At 54.3% G+C, this 20,771-nt stretch overlaps 1 protein-coding gene across 1 annotated transcript; it reads left to right on the top strand.

Moving 5' to 3' along the window:
- Positions 1-3,728: 3,728 nt before the first annotated feature.
- SHE (Src homology 2 domain containing E) lies at positions 3,729-20,771 on the top strand. Its single transcript, XM_004588971.2, has 6 exons — positions 3,729-4,755; positions 6,403-6,529; positions 14,181-14,468; positions 18,356-18,512; positions 19,116-19,235; positions 20,472-20,771. Exons 1-6 carry the CDS (start codon positions 4,126-4,128, stop codon positions 20,656-20,658), a joined length of 1,509 nt encoding a protein of 502 aa, XP_004589028.2. The 5' UTR covers positions 3,729-4,125; the 3' UTR covers positions 20,659-20,771.

Raw genomic sequence — 20,771 nt, 5'->3', positions numbered from 1 at the left:
AGACCTGGATGGAGTTCCAGGCTTCTGGCTTCAGCCTAGTCCAGTAGGTGTGGTTACAGTCACTTGAGGAATAAACTAGTAGATGGAAGATAATTCTTTCTTATGCCACTCTATCCTTCAAACCCTCCTTCTTCTTCTTCTTTTTAATTGCGGTACCATTAAACTTTAAAAGATTTTATTTATCTGAAAGTCAGTGAGAGAGAAAGTTATCTTCGATCTGCTGTTTCACTCCCCAAATGGCCACAACAGCAGCTGGGCTAGACTGATGTCAGAAGCCAGGAGCTTCTCCCAGGTCTCCCACATGGATACAGGGTTCCAAGCACTTGGGCCATCTTCTGTGCTTTCCCAGGCCACTAGTAGGGAGCCTGATAGGAAGTGGAGCATCTGGAACTCAAGCAAGCAACCATATGAGATGCTGGCACCCCAGGTGGTGTCTTAACCTGTTGTACCACAACACCAGCTTCCATAGGAACTTTAAAATCACACACACTCCAGGTCTGGCATGGTAGCCTAGTGGCTAAAGTCCTCACTTTGCATGTGCTGGGATCTCATATGGACAACAATTTGAGTTTCGGCTGTCCTGCTTCCCATCCAACTCCCTGCTCGTGATCTGGGAAAGCAATCAAGAATGGCCCAAAGCCTTGGGACCTGCACCCACGTGGGAGACTTGAAAGAAGTTTCCTGGCTCCTGGCTTTGGATCAGCTCAGCTCCGTTGTGGCCACTTGGGGAGTGAACCAGTGAATGGAAGATCTTTCTCTCTGTCTCTCCTTCTTTCTGTAAATCTGATTTTCCAATAACAACAAATAAATCTTAAAAAAAAAATTTTAAGTCAGCTGCAGCTGCAGCTCTGGGTCCAGTCCAGAGAGTTAGGGCAGACTTTGCCCACCAACTACAGGTCCAACACCTCTGTGGCAGACCCTGAGGCTGGAGCGAGACGCTATTCTGAAGCCCTTGCCAGTTTTCAGGACTTAGCACATGGGAGCTGTGGTGCTCACTTCCACGGCACCTTCTCATAATGCATGGAACACTGCCTTCCCATTTCACAGGTGGCAAAACCACGCCCTACGATACCAGACGCTTTGCTTTAAACTGATGCCTAGAGTGACCCAGGCCCGGGCATCCCAAGCCTTGCCTCCTTCCTATATGCAGCCAGGCTGGGACTGGCCTCTGCCAGGGCAGCTCCCACAGCACATCCACCCCAGGTGCCTGGGCTCCGCCCCCAGCTCTACACAACATACGCTCCGGGAGGCAGCCGTGATGACTCAAACGCTTGTGTTCCTGCCACCCAGGTGGGAGACCCAGATGGAGTTCTGGGTTCCTGGCTCAGGTTTGCACAGCCCCAAGTCTCGGAACTCAGTAACAAAGCCAGCAGAGGGGTCAACAGATGACAACACAAGAGATGCTAAAGTCTGGGCCCAGCATGGAAGCCAAATGACTAAAGTCCTCACCTTGCATGCACCAGGATCCCATATGGGCACCAGTTCTAATCGCAGTGGCCCCGTTTCCCATCCAGCTCCCTGCCTGTGGCCTGGGAAAGCAGTTGAGGACAGCCCGAAGCTTTGGGACCCTGCACCCACATGGGAGACTGTTGGGAGCGCTGCACGCGTGCTCTAAGATGGCGCTGAGACCTTTCCTCCTCTTGGAGCTTAGCGGTAAACAGGTTTCAGGAAGTGCCTTCTGATTGGCCCGTAGCTGCATGCCTGGCGCGTGTGCTACACATGATCAGAGTTATGATTGGCGTGCCTGCCGCGTGCATCAGTGACCTTTAGGCTGATTGGATAAGGGTTGTATATAGCGGTGGGGGTTCCAGGAAGAGGGACGGGACAGGACAGGAAGAAGGAGATGGACAGACGAGGGACGGACCGAGATGGAGGACAGGGTATGTCTGGGAAGGACAGACAGAAGACGACTAGGGGCAACGAGGAAACTGGGCAATGAAGCAGAGAGAAGTGGAAGAAAAACGGGAGGTAGAAGAAGTCGAGTCGACCGGCTGGGAAACGGACTGGTTGGAAAAATAAAGTGCCTCAAGAAACAGAGCCTGGAGTGTTGGGTGAATTCTTCTGTGGGACGGAAGACCCCGATAGGAGACCTGGAGGAGTCTGCTGGCTCCTGGCTTCAGATCAGTGCAGCACTGGCCATTGTGTTCCCTTGGGAAGTGAACCAGTGGACAGAAGATATTTCTCTCTGTCTCTCCTCTCTGTATATTGGCCTTTCCAATAAAATAGAATAAATCTATCAAAAGAGGGAGAGAGAGATGCAAAAGTCTGATAGAGGGCAAGACAGCCTCACACTTAGCTGTGAGGGAAGTGCAACCCTGGCAGCAAGTGAAATGGCTCAGGTGTTTCATGTGGCAGTTTGATAACTTCCCCCCAAAAAAGTTACACAGAGAACTGCCCTCCGAGCCCACCACTGCCCAAGGCTGTCCACACAGCTACTCACTACTGTTCACTGAGGAAGTGTGGACAACAGCAAAAGAACACAAACCCCTCATATGTTCATGAACTGATGACAGACAAACATCCATCAAAAGCAGTATTACAAAGCAGTATAAAAGGCACAACATACTGTTGTGCATGAGTGGCCAAGTCCGTGCTAGGGAAAAGTAGCCTGGACCAAAGGGCCACTTTGTGCAAGGTGTGAGATCCCGCCTAAAGGCATGCAGGTAGGGACAACACGCGGGCTACAGTGGGGATGAGAGAACAGAACAGGCAGATGACCTTGAGTTAGGTCATGGCCACAGGTATAAATCCTGGGAGAAATCCCTTGCAGGGCACCTTTCAAACAGGTGAAATGTTTGGGTATCAAGCACAAGAAAGCTATTTTCTTTTTAAGTAGGAAGCAAATTTCTTCACCAAAGGTCGGCAGGAGTGCGCACCCCTCTCTGCTTCCCACCTCCACGCAGACCCTGCGACCATGCGTGGCCGATCTGCCTCCTTTAAGAGGCTTTAGAATGCGTTACCCATGCAGCTTATCTGGTTAAAAAAAATACATACAATGAAATAAAATCTTACGTTTATAATCGATGTTTAGGCTTAATTTTTAGGTAAATGGTTTTTAATCTGCTTCAAAAGGCGGGCCATGGCAGTGCCGGAGGACAGTACTGGGCAGAGGCGGCTGGGGTTGCAGTGGGCAGAGGGGTGCAGTAGCCCCAATCGCCTCCCCGAAGCCCCTATCCCCATCCAGGCAACACGCCCCTCCGCAAACATACCTGTTCTAGCAATCAGCCACGCCGGCTCTAATGCACTCCTGCGCGCCTTTCCCACCCGCGTTCTTCCTCCTCGACGAGGCCCAGCTCGGGGCATGGCCCGCAGCCAATCCACAGACGGCGGTGGCTTAGGCCGGGCGGGAAGAGCCGGTCCCCGCGGGCTGTGCTCGCGCGCGCGAGTGACCACCGTCGTTGCACCTGCACCAACTTCCAAACAAGAGCGCGCCGGGGAGACAGTTCAGCTCGGAGCCGAGGCGGCGGCCCAGCTGAGTCTGCGGGCGCACGTGGCGCTTGTGAGGGCAGTGTCCCCGGGAACGTACTGGGGGGTGGGGCGCTAGGGACTGTGAGTGCACCACCGTGGGCCTTGAAGCCTCGCGGGGCGCGGAAAGTCGCTGTATGCGCACCCGCCAAGTCCCAGCTCGGGAAGGGGTGGTGGCGCGGGGCGGGGAGGCGCCAGGGGCCGAGGGGAGGGGCGCGCAGGAGGTGGGCGGCCCGCCGGCAGTCCACCCGTCGATCGGGCTCGGCGCCGGGGACACTCGGCCGCCTCCGCTCTGTTCCCGCTCTTGTCCCTGAGAGCGTGGGCAGGGTTGTCGGGGGCTTCCGTGGGCTCGGCCTCTTCCTCCACGGGAGGAAAAGGCAAGGGGAAGCCCCCCGGCGCCGCCTCCGCCTCCGGAGAGCCACGGTGGCCCCGAGCTGAGCGCCCGCGGCCACTGAGGACGATCCCCGGGCGGGGCGCCCGTGCGTCGTGCCTGTCGCCGTCCGTGTCCGGAGCGGCTGGCCACGCCAGCCCGTGAGGCGCCCCGGGCCGCACAGCGGACCCCACCCTGCCGGGTGTGTACGACAGCGGGCCGGGGACGCGCCGTTGAGCAGCCGTCGTCGCGGGGCCTGGCCGCGGCCTCCAGCGCTCCAGTGCTGGGGAATGCAGTGGCCCCCGACCCCTGTCGCCTCTCCGTGTCCTGGCTGGGCCTCCTCGCTCGTCTGCGCCGCAGCCGCGACGCTCCTGAGCCGCACTGGCCAGGCACCCCTCATGGCGGCCAAGTGGTTCAAGGAGTTCCCCCTGAACCTGAAGACCGCGTCGGAGCGGGCCAAGCCGGGGGGCGCGGGCGGTGCTGGAGGAGGAGGTGGTGGCGGCGGTGGGAGCGGCAAACTGCGCAAGAACTCGGAGGCGAGCGGCGCGGGGCCGGCCGCCGCCAAGGGCCGCAAGAACTCGGCGGCGGAGCTGGGGGGCGGCGGCAGGGCTGGCAGCGGCCCCACCAAGGACAGCCGGCTGTCCCGGGACAGTCTGCAGGGTCTCATTCAGGCGGCCGCGGGCAAGGGCCGCAAGAACTCGCGGACCCCGGAGGAGGAGCCCCATCGCAGTGTGGCCAAGAGCACGGGCTGCAGCACCTACATCAACAGGCTCATTAAGGTGGACACCCAGGAGAAGAATGGCAAAAACAACTACTCCAGCAGCAGCAGCAGCGGCAGCAGCTCCTCCTCCGCGTCCTCTTCCCCTTGTTCCCTGGGCCCTGAGCTGGACAAGGGCAAGATGGCCAAACAGCAGGACACGGTAAGAATACAGGCCCCGCGGGTGGCAGGGGAGGCCGTGTTTTCCAACATCCTTTCTTTGCTACTTTTCAGGGTCTGCTGCGACCACTAAAAATCATTAGTTTTTTTGTGTGTGTGTTTTTTTTTTAAAGTTTTCAAAGTGGAAAACTTTCCAGAAAGGTAAACCCGTTTAATGTGGCTGGCATTTTTTTTTTTTTTTTTTAGAAGAGACACTGATTTACTGCTTTAGTAAATTTGACTCCTTTGTGGAAGTGATTTAATTTTAAATTATTTGAAAGAAAGAGAGCTCTTTCATCCATTGGTTCTCTTTCCCCACATGCTGGCAGCGACTGACCCTGATGCAGCAGGCTCAAGCCAAGAGCCAGAACCTCCTTTCTTGGCTCCCTCTCTGGTTGGCAGTGGGGGGAGCCGCCATCCGCTGCTTCTCAGAGTGCACGTTAGCAGGGCGCTGGATCCCAAGTGGAGTAGCTGGGATTCACACCGGCATCCTATGTTGGTATCTTTATTTCACCAAGCCACCAGCCCCTGAGAAGTTGAATTTTCTGTTGCCTTGGCTTTTAGACTGGCTGCCTTCCTGGATGGAACCTGGAGCCTGGAGCCTGGAGCATACACCACGTGCGCCCACACTGGGCATCTGTATTCATTCATTGTCAAGTATTAACTGCCTGTTGCCTTATTGCCAGGCACAGAGCAGGGCGCTCTGTGGAGGGTCGGCTGTGGCACCCCTGGGAATCAGGGATCTCCTGGCTGCTGGGCTCGGGCTGTTTGACCCCACCATGTCCTTTGGATCTGCAGGGAGCTAGTCCAGTAGCATGGACCAAAGTCGTGGGTCCCACAGGCCTGTGCAGCAGAGGCATCTGGTGGGCGTTTCTGGGATTCTGGGCCAGGTTGTGCCCTCCACTTTACCCCTCTCTGAGTTTTGCCTGCTGGACTTTGAACTTTTTAGGGAATGTGACCTGAGATAGCAGAGCTAGTTATGAGCTGCCTCTGGAGAAGGGACCCCACCCTCCATCTCTAGACGCGGCCTGTCTCTGAAAGCAACCGCTGCTCAAAAGCCTGTGATGTGTCACCAAGTCCGCAGGCCTGAGAGCTGTTGGTCCCAGAACCCCCGGAACACTGCTTTGCTCTGAGCTGTTCCCGTCTCAGAGGCGGGTCTCTTCAGGGCTGTTGGAAAGCCTTGGAGGAAGAAAGCAAGTGTCAGCTGCATTTTGACTCTGGGTGCCTGGCTAGCGCCTGCCAGGTAAAAGACTGACTCAGTGTGGTTTATTGCTCAGCTGATTGGCGCTTTTAAGAGCTCACAGCAAGGGGTGTGTGGTAGACATGGTTCATCTTTTTATATTCAGAGCCTGCCAATTGGCACTACCCACCCTGTCACCCGCAAGTCCTGTGTTCCAGGGAAAGAAAGTGGAAAAGGCCTGGGAGAGAAAGAAACGTAGTTGGAATGTGTGTTTGCAAATCAGTACATTCCCTTCCTCTGCCCACCAAAACTCAGATGTTTGTGCCCAGCCAGGACACCTGATCCAGCACAGAAGCTCTGTGGAACTGGTTGGAGCAGCTGACCTCTCTGGGCCTGCTGGAGAGTTCAGGAGGCAGCTGGTTACCGTTACTGTACTGAAACCTGAGCATCTGTGCCCTGGTTCTTTTCCAGGTCATCATTCTGGAAGACTACGCTGACCCTTATGATGCCAAACGGACCAAGGGCCAACGGGAGGCAGAGAGAGTCGGGGAGAATGATGGCTACATGGAGCCATACGACGCCCAGCAGATGATCACAGGTGGGTAGCCAGGCGCTGCAGGACCTGGGGGCCTTGGAGAACAGTACTGTGTTTCCAGCAAGAGGGAAGGAGGCACTTTAGCTATTTCTTGCTAATGAGAAACTAGGGCAAGGAGACCAGCACCTAAGATGAAAGTAACTAGGTTAATGTCAGAGTGTTCCAATGTGCAGGAGCCCTTGGCATCTTTGGGATTCTAAGGCAGATGATGTATGTACTTTGGCAGATCTGCCCAGAATGTGGGGTGTTGTTTTTTGTTTGTTTTTGTTTTTTTCCAGTTGAGATTGTTCGAGTGGTTGGGGGGCTGCTTTGACAAGTTTGGACAACCAATAGATACACAGATCTGCATACGTGTCACCATCCTCTGTGTAGTAAAAGACTGTCAATGAATTCTGCTACATGACAGGGGGAAAAAAAGTGGAAGACTAAGGAGAAGCTGCTCACGGCCGGGAGCCAAGCCCCCAAAGGCCCGCTGGGCTTCTCTTGGGTCCACACCCCAAGTCTGGATCGTTGCAGTTTGGGAACTGAGCAGTCATTTTCAGTGTTGAACTTTTGTTCTCTTGTATTCCTAGAGCTATTAAGCCCATGTAAGTAATACCTAATACAGATTGGTCATTTAGATTCATTTGCCAATTCTGAGTACATGATCTGTTCACCGTACTCCTTTGATCCGTCATGAACACCCTTGCTGGTGCTTGAGCCTGGCGCCCTTCCTACCTAGGCCCGCTGTACGCCCTGCAGCGGGCCAGCAGCAGCTCCCAGCGGGGCCCAGGCGGCCCCAGAAGCACATCGCTGCTGCAGGAAAGCCAGGCTGTGTTTCCTGCTTTCCTGCTCACAGAGATAAGGCCCTGTGCTCAGGGAGGGCGGCCCCTGGTCAGGCTGTGACCCTGATGGGCACTGGACTGTGACCCCTCATGAAATCTGTGAATGAAAGGAAGTGAAAATGAACTTAGTCAGAATTTTAAAAAATATCTGAGGTTGGGAGGGATTAGGGAAAGGAATACGTAGTTGACTCAAGGGGTAGATAAAGCAACTTCAACCAAGAGGAAAAAAAGTGCTGAATTTGATTCACTTTCTTGATCCTTTGGATTTTGTTGTCTTTAACTTAAAATATTTTACACCGTGCCAGCCATTGACTGGGGAGCCACACTGGTAATAGGGCCCAGTTTGGTAAAAACGACCATTGCTTCTTTGTTCTGGTGTGATTGCTCCAAGTGCTATAGGAGACGGGGACTGCAGTGTAGCAGCTGGCAAATGAATCCTTTGCCCAAACAGAATGCCAGCATCACAAGCAGGCGCTTTCCTCACTAAGCCACAATGCTGGCTAAAGGAGGTATTTTTTTAATTAATATTTTTGTATCCATTCATTTATAAGGCAGAATTAGAGAGGGAGGGAGAGACATAAAGAGAGAGGCTGGTTTACTCCCCAGTTGGCCACACTGGCCAGGGCGGCCTTTCTGATGCCAGGAGCGAGGAGCTTCTCCCAGGTCTCCCAGGTGAGTCAGGGACAAAAGCACCTGGGCTGTGTCTCCTGGTTTCTCAGGTGCATTAGCAGGGAGCCGGATTGGGAGTGGAGCAGCTGGGGACTCGAACCTGTTCCCATATGGGATGCTGGCGCTGCAGGTGTCAACTTTATCCACAATGCCACAAGAACAGCTCCAATTTAGTTTTTTGTTTTTTTTTTCCAATAAGTTGAAGAAGAAGTTGTAGGATTCAGAAAGCGTGAATAAGCTCCAGACCACACAGCCACTCATCAGCCTTTGGTTTTAGCTGCTGTCTCCAGTTGAAGGTGATTTTTAAAACTTCATTTTTGCCTCTAGGTGGTTTTGTTGGTTTGTGTAGACTGGAGTGGGGAACCCTTTTTGCTTCCAAGAACCGTGTGGATATTTATAATGTCATTGCTGGGCCATACAAAATGATCAACTTAAAATGAGCCTGCTGTAGAGTGTCTGAATTTTCAAGTCCTGCCTATAGTTGCCTTGGCAGGGCCTTCTACGGCCCACAGGCCAGACAGTCCAGCCCGATTCCCACAGTCAGGTCAAGGAACCTCGCTGTTCGAGTCTCCATGAAAACAGGGATATGGGGAAAAGTACAAATAGAAAACTGATTGATTTAGTTCCACTTGGCTTCATTAAACTTCATGGTCTCTGAGTTATCCTTGTTTCTGTTTAGGTATTTCAATTTATCTTTTAAGAAAATTGCTAAACTTGAAACAAAAAACTCATGTTATGATAAAAGATGTGAGTTGCAAAGCTGCTAACAGCTCTGTTTCCGGGTCCAGGAGGAAATAGCAACCCTGTGAGGCTCTGAAGTTAATGTTTTAGACACTTGTAAGGGATTAGGAGAAGGGGCATATGATTTAGGAGTGGGGATTCACCTGAACTCTCCAGCTGAAAGTGGGCTGTGGGCTCTGGAGTCTAGGCTTAGATGACTCCCCCACTACCAAGGCATGGTGGGGGGCCTCATCTTATTTGCATGTGCAAATGTCCATCCCGCCCTCTGCGGCCTTGGTGTAGCCTCAGATGTAGCAGCACACCTATCCTTTACACACCGCAGGGAGAATCCCGTTTGAAAAGACAGTCCTGGACAGTGGGGAGCAGCCTGCGTTGCCCACCATGGTCATGTAGCGAAAGGAAGCCTCCGTGTGCAGCTGGGCTTCCCATGGGAGCGGCAGCAAGATGGCGATGCCCAAGAGGCGGATCGAAGGTTCCACACCTCGCGGGCGCTCCGCCTTGGCCCCCATTGCAAACCAGTGTTTATCTGCTGCCGCCCTGTCCGCCGCGCTCTGGGCTGCCGTGGTCAATGGCCTCTATCGGCAGCCAGGGTGTAGCTTCCTCTTGCCATTTCCTCCTTCTCAGGCTCGTTTCCTCTCGGAGCCAGCTCTGCACGTCAGGGGCCATTCTGCCTGCAGGAAGGGTCGGCTCGCAGCCCCGCGATTGTTTCTGTTTCTATGGCGCCCCAGGTTAGGGGCAGCCAGGTGTTGGAATGGACTGGAGGGTCACTCCCTTGAAGGGGTGGGGGACCCAAATTCAGCCTTCATTTTTTTTTTGGCCCTATCTGGACCCCAAGTTAAACACTGACTCAGCCCAAGTCTCCACCCCTCTCTGGAGAGCCCCGGGTGACCCAAGGAGACCTGTTGGGCTGATGGGGACCATGGGGAGCGGAACATGGGTGGGGCCAACTCAGCCTAAATCCCCAACCCTCTCTAGAGAGGACCTCCCACTGAACCCTCTCCTAGATGCTGTAACTAGATTAAGTCTCCATCTTAATATCAATTGGCGTAATTGGGCATCGAGTTCCCTCCTGCAAAGGTGACCCCTGGGTGGACATCCAAACCATTATGCAACTCATAACAGGAAGAACGACAGGATTTTAAGGTGCATGGAAAATGGGAATAAAAAATATTTATTTGGGCGCAGAAAATTTTTGAAAATTCTTATTATACATACGTTACATCAACTTTTAGAGACCCTTATGCATTTTAAACTTTTGGGGGGTACTGAAATAAACTCAATTCAATTTTCCATGAACTTTTTTAGAAAGATTTATGTTATTTATTTGAAAAAGGGAGGGAGAGAGATTTTTCCATTCACTGGTTCACACGCCAACAGCCAGGGCGGCTCAGGCTGAGACCAGGAGCCAGGAACTTCTTTCAGGTTCCCACATGGGTGCAGGGGGGCTAAGTGGTTGAGCCAGCCTTATTAGGGTAAAAAGGTACAAGGGCTAAAGGGAATATTGAGGAGAAGCCCCACCCAGTCTCCCACCCACCCCAGGTCTCGGATCTAGGGCATGCTCCGGGATCCTTGCTCAAGTGGTCCGTAGTTCACCAGTTATGCATTAACAGCTGGAACTTGAACAAGCACCCTGGTGGGCTGCCAGCAAGGTAGGCAGTGGCTTAACATGCTGAGCCACAGTGCCATCCCCCTCCAAGAACTTTTTCAAGTAGTATCCTTTAAGGACCCCATTCCACAAGGAAATCTCAAGGAAGGAAAAACTCAAGATTCTAATCTCTGTCTGTCATTATAATACAGTCTCATTTGAATTTCCTTGGGAGCTGGCTTCCTTCCATCTGATGGTTGGAATCAACTCCTTTAACTTGAGGTATCACTGGGGCAGGGTTGAACTGGGGACCCCAGCCCGTGCAGGCATTCTCGGGAAGGGTAAACAAATTTCCATCAGAAACCCAAGAACTCGAAATTCATCCTTGGAATTCCTTTGTGTTTTCTACTTCCTTTCTCTTAGTTCTGAAGGAAAGTTCTTTTTCAGGAATGCCAACCTTATCTTAATTGAACCAAGAACAGAGTATGTTTTTGTTTCTTGCTTTCCCATTGCTCTGTCTAGAAAAGGCAAAGAGGGAGGGGGAGGCCTTAGGATTGGAGAGAGACTCCTGACCTCAGGCGACCCCCCACCCCTGCGCCCCAGCACCTGGCCTGGCCTGGGCACTCACTGGAGGTGGTGCTGCTAGGCTTTGAGATGCAGTCAGACCCTCCTTTATTGAGAGACGGGGAATTTATTTAATTTTACTGGAAAGCCAGATTTACTGAGAAGAGAGATAAATCTTCAACCCGCTAGTTCACTCCCCAAATGGCCACAATAGCCAAAACTGAGCCAATCTGAAGCCAGGATCCTCCTCTGGGTCTCCTACGTGGGTGCAGGGTCCCAAGGCTTTGGGCCATCCTCAACTGCTTTCCCAGGCCACAGGCAGGGAGCTGGATGGGAAATGGAGCTGCCGGCGCATGCACCAGCGCCCAAATGGGACACTAGCACTTTGAAGGTGAGGATTTAGCCACAAGTGGACCCTTGGTCTCAGATTGGGCCCAGCTGTGACAAGCCAGCCTTCAGAAAGCAGGAGAGGTGAGGAGGTGTACAGGACAAGCTGTGAGCTGTGCAGGAGGTTCCTGGGCACAGCTGCTTCTGGGGCTGTTAGAACCACCCCCGAGGCCACTCCTCAGATCAGGGAAATGGGAACCCACAGTGGTGGGCCCTATACTGGAGCTTGTGCTGCAGCTCCTGCATGAGCCCTTGAGTGTGGACTGGGAAAGAGTAGGGCCCCGCACAGCACTACTGCAACCTTGCCTCACGGACAGATTTTTGAATCTTAGTGTCTTCCTCTCATGTGTTGTGTCTTCCTTGGCATCTAATGGATGGTTCTTCCCATTAAAGTTCACTGTCTGTTTCTAAGCGACAGCAAAGTCTTGCATCGTGCCTTCCCACAGTGCCTCTGTCCTCAGATCCGGTTGCTAAGCACCTGTGTATTCCTTAGCCCTCGAGACCGCCCGCAGCTAGACCAGGAGCTATGAGCCTCTCTGGTCTCAGGTTGGCCCTCCTCTCCCCTGTGGTTGCTATCATTCCCACAGCAGACCACCCCTCCATGTGTGAGTCATCCCACGTGTTGCAAGCACCTCCTGACCCACAGTGTCCCCTGCCACTGGAAGTTCTAGAACTTCTTGCCCTCCCTCGCTCCTCCCATCCATCCACCCATCCATCCATTGCTCCCCGTGGCAGCCACTCCTTCACACAGCTGTGTCTGCAGCTGGTTCCTGCCCTGGCAGCCTGCACCAGTTCAGCAATACACAACATCAGTCAGTCCATGCTGTGGGAGAAGGGCAGAGGGATTGGCACAGCTAAGGCTCCCCCCCAGTCTACCCTGTGGGGGCATTGGAGGAGATGGTGGGCAGGAAAGGATGGGTTAGAGTTCAGAGGATTTGTAGATTGCCAGGACACTGGTGGGCATGAGGTGCTTCTGTTCTGTGTGAGTAGAGCCAAGAGTTCGATCCCCACAGGCAGAGGCAGGGTGGCATTGAAAACGTGACAAGTGGAGATAGACTGCCTATGCCTTCCTCAGCAGGTGGCAGTGTGGAAATAGACACTGAGGAGTGTGGGAGAGGGAAGTGGCGAGATGAGCTGCTGGCACGTGGGTCCAGCTGGATGGAGGCCAGGTGCAAGGCAAGCAAGCGGAAGGCTTCCTGCTGGGCATTGAGAAGCGCCACCCTGTGATGCTGGGCTGGCCTCTGTCACCAGCTCTGGCAGTCCAAACTCCAGCCTCAGCTCCTGTCCTACCCAGTAAGCTTCAGCCTGGTCAGGTCCCGCACACCGCTGCTGCCGTGCGGCTGTGCTTAGCTGGCTTGTTGCTTGGTTTATATCAGGGTTTTTTTTGTTATCTCCCTTCAGCCCATGGTTCTTTGCTGGTTTGTTCCCACTGGTTCACTCCCAAAATAGCTACAACATTCCTAGGCCAGGCCAGGAGCCCGAAACTCAATCCAGGTCTCCCTCATGGGCGGCAGAGACACAGCTTTCTTGAACCAACTCCTGCTGCCTCCCCGGGGGCACTGCAGCAGAGCGCTGGATCAGGAGCAGGACTGGCGCTCTGACATTGAATGAGAGCAGCTTTTCTGCTAAGCCAAGCGTGCACTGGGGTTGGAGGTATCTTCCAGTGAGACATGAGTGTAACTGCTATTCTGTTTTTAAACTTGATTATGGAGTTAGTGCAGTGGTATAGCAAGCTAATGCTCTGCCTGTAGCACTGGCATCCCATATGGGTGCCAGTTCGTATCCCAGCTGCTCTGCTTTTGACCCGGCTTTCTGCCTATGGCTTGGGAAAGCAATAGAGGGAGGCCTAAAGTCTTGGATTCTGCACTGATATAGGAGACCCGGAAGACGTTCCTGGCTCCTGGCTTCGGATCTGCCACTGCAGCCATTTAGGGAGTGTATGGAAGATCTCTGTGTCTCCTTCTTTCTGCATAAAATCTCCCTTTCAAAGAAACAATTCTTGGGGAAAAAAGAAAACAGTTGATTACTAGTATTCACTGCCTGCAGAATAAGCTAAGCATTTCTTCCTTGCCTGGCTCACCTGCTGCAGTTTCTCCCACGGCCTCTCCCTGGCGTTCTGTGCTGCAGGCTTTGTGCCCCACCGCCTTGTGGGAGCAGGCCCTCTCTGCTCTCTGGTTGGCAATGGCCTTGTGTGTTGGAGTCAGCTGGTCCTCCATCTCTCTTCTACTTGGGGCCTGTCCAGGTGTGGTAGCTGAGGTGGTGGAGCCCCACTTCCTGCTCTGGGGGCCAGGCTTCCCCCCGCATTGACAGGCAACAAACATCAGTGTCTGTTGCGTGTCACGGAGAGCTGGTAAAAGTGGCAGCACCCGTGCAGCAGCGCGTGGCACAGGCCACCCCACCAGTCAGCGCTGGCTGCTGCATTACAGCTGTTTGCCCTCACACCTCTGTTGCTTTTCCCCATGATACGCTACAAGTGTTGCTTGTGCAAAGGCCTGGCTGCCCCAGTGCTGGGAAACATCCCAGAAGTGAAGAACTGTGTGCCATCTGGGCTGGAGGGGAGGTGCTGCTTCCTATGCTTTAGGCACCCTGTTGATTTTTGTTTGTTTGTTTATTTTAAAAACTTTGCTCAGTGTTTGCCAAGATTTCCAAACTGCATGGGTGCCCCGGCACCCCGGGACAGGAGCTCTCTGCACCTGTGTGGTTCCTCCTCCTTATCTCCTTCCTCCCCTTCCTCTTCCTCTGTGATCCCATGCCTGGCCCAGCGACCCGAGGGAGGGAGGCCCTTTGCTGCCCAGCCCAGCTGGCCCACCTGGGCGCTCCCCACCAGGCCTGAGGTGCCTTTCTTCCCCACTCAGCGTGTCATGTGAGGGCTGTGTCATTTCAGAAATCCGGCGCCGCGGCTCCAAGGACCCCCTGGTGAAGGCCCTTCAGCTGCTGGACGGCCCCTGCGAGCCCGCGGAGAGCAACGGCGCCAAGGCGGAGGCGGCCAAGAGACGGAGCTCCAAGGAGCTGCTGGGCAAGGCGCCGCAGCTCTACGACACGCCGTACGAGCCCGCCGACGGCAAGGCGCGGCCGCCCGACAGCCGGCTGCCGGAGAACGACGAGCGGCCGGCCGCCGAGTACGAGCAGCCCTGGGAATGGAAGAGAGAGCAGATCGTGCGGGCGCTGTCAGGTGAGGGCAGGGCACTCGGGCTCCCGAGAAGACTGGGGGGGTCGGAGGACCTGGTGGGGGCGCGTCTGGCCTAAATTATCGACACTGACCTTGGAGTGCGTGGTGTTCACTTCGCGCAAATGCATACTTTGTTGGGTAATGCCACCCACGTGGGAGACCTGTGTGGAGTTAAATGTCTGGCTTCCCACTTTCTCAGGACTTTTTTTTTTTTTTTTTGCGGGGGGGCATCTGGGGTAGCGAACCAGCAGATGGGAGCTCTGTCTGTTGATCTCAAGTAAACGTTAATTGTTTTTTTTTTTTTTTTTAAGCTTGGGGGCCAGGCATTTAAAATGAAAAGGAGAGGACTCTAGCCCAGCAGTTGCCGTGCCCGTGCCCCAGAGAAAGGAACCTGGTTTGCATTCTGCTGCCGTCTTGGTACTGAAAGGCAGCAGGTGCCAGGCTGAGACACTCGGGCTCCTGCCACCCACGCTGGAGTTAGGGACTCCCAGCCTGATTCAGCCCTGCGCACTGAGGGCACACGGGGAGTGACCAGCGGATGGGCACCCTTGCTAGCTCTGTGTCTGCTTCCCAAGTAAGCAGTTTTATTGGCACTGTTTGTACCCGTCGTGGAAGTGTAGTGTGATGTCTCAATCCACCACACTGGTTGTCCTTGGCCACCGCGTGGTCTCACTTTGGCATGGAAAATAAAGACCTGATGACCAAGTGCATGGTGGGATGAGGGTTATTGGAGCTGGAGGTGGGGGAGAGGCAGGTGCATGGATATGAGGTTAAAGTTAGATTCTGGTCACACCTGGTACCTATAGGTGACAGTGATTGATATTTTTTTTTTTTTTTTTTTTTTTTTTTTTTGAGAGAAGGAGAGACAGGAATGATCTTGCAGCCTCTGGTTCACTCCCTAGGTGGCCCAAACGGCCAGAGCTGAATTGATTCAAAGCCAGGAGCCAGGAGTCTCCTCCAGGTCTCCCATGCGGGTGCAGGGTTCCAAGGCTTTTAGGCCATGCTCCACTGCTTTCTCAGACCATAAGCAAGGAGCTGGATAGGAAGTGGAGCACTTGGGACACGAACCGGCACCCATATGGGATTCCGGCGCATTCAAGGCAAGGGTTTAACTACTAGGCAATCCTTTCAAATGAACCGGGGGGGGATTTTGACTGCTTTCCAAATGCACTTCCTTTATATTCCCCATTGGGTGTCTTTCTCGTTTTAGTCCCCCAAGCATGTTGACACGGGGGGGGAGAAGAGCTTAGCTCTAAGGAGCAGGCCTAGCGTGTTACGCTTCTTCCTGATCCTTTGCCGAGCACTGCTGTGCCAAAGCTGCCTCTGACGCTTATTAAATGGTCCGAGCTGGTCACTCGTCTCCCACCAGAGAAGCTGCTGGATGCCACCTGGATGCCATCCTGGATGCCACCTGGCTGGCTGGGGAGCGCTTTCTCTCAGCCTGGCTCTGTGCCATGTGCTTCATCCCATGAAAACTCCTGTTTATGAAATGGCAGTGCTGGAGAGAGCAGGCTACCATGGGAAAGCCAGATGAAGCTGGGATTTCTGTCTTGTTTTCGAATTCCTCCTTTAAAAAAATCAATTCTAGGAACCAGTGCTGTGGTGTAGCAGCTTAAGCTGCTGCCTACAATGCCAGCTTCCCATATGGGTTCCGGGATGAGTCCTGGCTGATTCATTTCCCATACTAGTCCCTGCTAAGGTGCCTGAGAAAGCAGTGGAAAATGACCCAAGTGCTTGGACCCTGCCCTCACTGTGGGAGACCCAGAGAAGTTCTGGCTCTGTCCTGGTCCAGTTCCAACCCTTAGGGCTGTTTGGGAGATAAACCAGAGGCTGGAAGATCTCTCTCTCTCCTTCTCTTTTTCTTTCTGTAACTCTGCCTTTCAAAAAACTTCATAGAAAATGAAATTAAAGAATAATTTATGGGCCCGGTGGCATGGCCTAGCCGCTAAAGTCCTCGCCTTGAAAGCCCCGGGATCCCATATGGGTGCCGGTTCTAATCCCGGCAGCTCCACTTCCCATCCAGCTGCCTGCTTGTGGCCTGGGAAAGCAGTCGAGGATGGCCCAAATCCTTGGGAACCCACCCATGTGGGAGACCTGGAGGAAGTTCCTGGCTCCTGGCTTCGGATCGGCACAGCACCAGCCGAAGAATAGTTTAATTTTTTTAAAGATTTATTTATTTTTATTGGAAAGTCAGCTATACAGAGAGAAGGAGAGACAGAGCAGAAGATCTTCTGTACACAGATTCACTCCCAAGTGACTGCAACGGCTGGTGCTGTGCCGATCCGAAGCCAGGAGCCAGGAACTTCCTCCCACACGGGTGCAGGGTCCCAAGGATTTGGGCCATCCTCCACTGCTTTCCCAGGCCACAGGCAGGGAGCTGGGTGGAAAGCAGAGCATCTGGGATTAGACCCGGCGTCCATATGGGATCCCGGCGCGTGCAAGGCGAGGACTTTAACTGCTAGGCTACTGCGTCGGGCCTGAGATCCTACTGATTTCATTGCTCCAAGGTTGAGGAAATCCTTCCAAAGTCCATTTGCTGACATAGTCCACACTAGGGTCTCCACTCACCCAGGGCACTGGCTGTCAAAGCTTAGCTGGGAGAGCTATTAATTTATTCTACCTCCATTGAAAGGCAGATTTTACAGTGAGAGAGAGAAAGATCTTTCATCCGCTGGTTCGCTTCCCAAATGGTTGCAGCAGCCGGTGTTGAGCTGATATGCAGCCAGGAGCCAGGAGCCTCTTCCAGGTCTCCCATCTGGATAAAGGGACCCAAAGACCTGGGCCATCCTCTGCCACTTTTCCCAAGCCAGAAACAGGAAGCTGTATTAAAAGTAGAGAAGCTGAGACACGAACTAGTGCCCATAAGGGATGCCGGCACTAAAGGCAGAAGGTTAGCCTGTTATGCCTCCACATTGGCCCTGGAAAAGTTTATTTTAAAGACAAATTCTTCAAGTCTGAATTTTTAAATACCTTAAAAATTGGTGAGTAGATTGTGAATAAATAGCCAAGACATTTCTTTTGCTTTCAACTTAAAATTTGAGGAACACCTCTTCCCTCCAGTGGTAAAAATCGGGCTTGCAATTAAAAATGCAGCTGATACATGGGCTAACGATTTGTTTTGGATGCACGCGTTTGAGCCTGTTCATCTGGGATGTGGTGCGGATTTCAACAAGCGCCCTGGATACCTGTGTTGGCTCTGTTGGCGCTGGTACTGTCATTTCCTCCCTCCCTTCTGGCCAGCCTGGCTCTCTTCCCCGCTTGAAGGTATTGCTTCTTCATATCTGTTCCTTTCTCTCTCCACCCCTCCTTTTTTAAGATTTATTGATTTTTATTGAAAGACAAATTTATTGAGAGGAGGAGTGAGAGATCATCCATCCACTGGTTCACTCCTCACATGGCTGAAACAGCCAGACCTGAGCTGATCCAAAGCCAGCAGCTAGGAGCTTCCTATGAGTCTCCCACACAGGTGCAGGGTCCCAAGACTTTGGGTCATCCTCAGCTGCTTTCCCAGGCCACAGTAGGGAGCTGAAAGGGAAGTGGAGCTGCTGGGACACGAACCAGTACCATATGGGACACTGGCACTTGCAGGCAGAGGATCAGCCAATGAGCCATTACACAGACCCTGCTCTGTTTTGCGAGGCTATTCCTGCTTGTTAGTTGGTAGGAAAGGCTGCACATTCAGGTTCCTGGCCCTCTCACTTGTGCCTGGGTTTAGGCTCGTGCCTGGGTTTAGGCGCGCTGGGTCTGAGTCAGTGGGATCCTCTCGTGTTCTAAAGTGGAAGTGGCTGCCTGCGGGATCGCCTCCAGCGGGCAGGTGCTGTAGTGTGGGGAGAAGGCTGCTGCCTGTTCCCATGTGCTGGCCGCGAGGGTAAGCGGTGTCGTCTTTGCAGTCCAGTTTGAAGGAGCCGAGCGGCCACCTGGCAAGGAGGAACCGGCGAGGCAGCACCACCGGCAGAAGAGCTGGACCCAGAAAATCCTGAAGCCAGCCCTGTCTGACCATGGCGAGGGGGAGAAGGTGGACCCGGGCCTGCCCCTGGAGAGGCAGCCGTGAGTGCCCTGCAAACCACGCCCCCCCCTTGCCCTACAGTACACAGCAGGATTTACAGAGAGAAGGAGATACAGAATAAGATCTTCCATCCACTGGTTCACTCCCCATGTTGCTATAATACCTAGAGTTGAGCTGATCTGGAGCCAGGAACCAGGAGCTTCTTCCTAGTGTCCCACACAGGTGCAGGATCCCATGACTTTGAACCATCCTCCACTGCTTTCCCAGGCCACAGGCTGGAAGCTGGATGGGAAGTGGAGCAGCCAGGACATGAACTGGCGCTCATATGGGATCGTGGTGGTTGTAAGGCAGGGATTTAGTCACTGAGTCATTGCGCTGGGCCCAAAGGCATGTTTTCAATTCCATCCTCCTGTACACAGAGGGAACCTGGCCGATAGGCTCACTCTTGTTGGACCATGAGGAACATCCCCTCCACACAAACACCTGCACAGACACACCAAGATCCGCATGTTGTCTGTCCTGGGCAGAAGCAGCATCTGGCTAGGACCGTGGCCGAGTCCGTGGCAAATGGTGCTCTGCGGGATGGTGCCCACTGTGTGTTTGGGTGCTGACACCCACAGCACCTCCCCTACCCCCTTTGGCAGGTGGTACCACGGCGCCATCTCCCGGGCCGAGGCCGAGAGCCGGCTCCAGCCCTGCAAGGAGGCCGGCTACCTGGTTCGAAACAGCGAGTCAGGGAACAGCAGGTACTCCATTGCACTCAAGTGAGTATCCAATCCAGGGCCTCCCTGTCCCTGGGGCAGGCAGGGGGTGGGTGCCCTGTCCCCAGGAGATGCCCAGTTCCCAGGAGAGACCATGAAGCGCTCTGGTGATGGCGCAGGAAGGGTTAGATGGACATCCTGCTTCTGCTGCTGTGGGGGGGCACCCTGCATGGTGGCCAAGGGACATGGCTCCGTTTCCACCTCACTCTGCTGGTCTGCAGGGGCCCCTCTTGGTGGAGACCAACAGGGTCATTCCTACAGGACAAGTCCCTGTGCTTGTAGTTCCTCACCCCGGGGTGGGCTTCACTACCTCAGATGCCACCTGCTACTTAGACACCAGTGGTCTTCCCAGTGAAGAAGGAAGTCCCTGCCTGCCTCCTCCGCCCTCCTGGCCTGGCGCTGCGCAGACAGCCACAGCCCAGCTGAGCACGTGGGTCATGGAAATTCCCGCTGCTCCAGGAGCTCGGTGCCACTGTATGGGAGGATCATTGTCAAGAGCTCGAACAGCATTTCCTTCCTCAGGAAGCTGGGCCCCTGCCGCTCAAACAATCAGGCTGCAGGGGAGGGTGGGGGGGGGTCGGCAGTGCAGTGCAGCTCCCTGCGCAGGAGCAGGGAGCAGGCTGGGCTGGTGCAGCTGTGCCCGGTGGGGAGTCACTCCTGTGCGCCCCCTGACACTGGGACGGGGGTTCACAGCCCAGAGCCCTTGGTGCCAGCTAGTGGCAGCAGCAGCATACCCCACAGGCAGGAGCTCTGCATTGAGGACATGGGAGGCTTGTCATTGTTGTCACTACCCCTGGTAGGGGCTGCATCCCCATGTTCATTTTTTGGGAAAGAAGTGAGAAGAGCCCTCTTGTGTGTCTTGGTAGCCTGAGTGTCAAGGGTGGGTACACGGAAACCCCGCTGGGGTGTGAGCAGCTGGCTTTACAGCTGGGGATGCTGCAAGGGGCCGGCACTGGCCCCTCAACTCAGTCCCTGAAGGTGGGCAAGCAGTTAGGACAAGCCTCCTCTTCAAGGTGGGCTGTGCGTTCAGGCTGCGTGGCTGGGGTGCTCCCGTGCTGCTGGGAGGGCCGTGCGCTGGTTCCTACCGTCCGATCCTGGAAGGGGATGACACTCCTCACCCCCACCCCGCTCCCACGCTCACGCCCTAGACCGCCTGCGATTCCAGCTGGCATCATGCTGGCAGGAAGGGCGCCTCATCCACTCACTCGGGTCCCCTCTTTATCGTCTGTTCTGTTTCAGGACCAGCCAGGGATGTGTCCACATCATCGTGGCCCAGACCAAAGACAACAAGTACACGCTGGACCAGACCAGTGCCGTGTTTGGCAGCATCCCGGAAGTGGTGCACTACTACTCCACCGAGAAGCTGCCCTTCAAAGGCGCCGAGCATATGACCTTGCTTCATCCCGTGCACAACAAGCTGCACTAAGACTGGTCCTGGTCACGCCAACGCCCCCGCCGCTCCCCGGGGCTCAGGCCTCCCCCCACCCCGACCCCAGCCAGCTCCTCTGGGATAGTAGCTGGTGGGAGTGGCCTGGCCCA

Source organism: Ochotona princeps, chromosome 2 (genome assembly GCF_030435755.1).
Source record: "Ochotona princeps isolate mOchPri1 chromosome 2, mOchPri1.hap1, whole genome shotgun sequence".
NCBI lineage: Eukaryota > Metazoa > Chordata > Mammalia > Lagomorpha > Ochotonidae > Ochotona > Ochotona princeps.
The sequence above is the reverse complement of the archived record's forward strand: the minus strand, read 5'-3'. Positions and strand labels throughout refer to the sequence as shown.

Excerpts from the sequence above, each read along its gene's own strand:
- SHE (XM_004588971.2), top strand. The coding sequence starts at position 4,126 with ATGCAGTGGCCCCCGACCCCTGTCGCCTCTCCGTGTCCTGGCTGGGCC. Across the intron at positions 6,530-14,180 it reads CGCCCAGCAGATGATCACAG|AAATCCGGCGCCGCGGCTCC; the intron begins GTGGGTAGCCAG and ends GTGTCATTTCAG. Across the intron at positions 14,469-18,355 it reads GATCGTGCGGGCGCTGTCAG|TCCAGTTTGAAGGAGCCGAG; the intron begins GTGAGGGCAGGG and ends TCGTCTTTGCAG.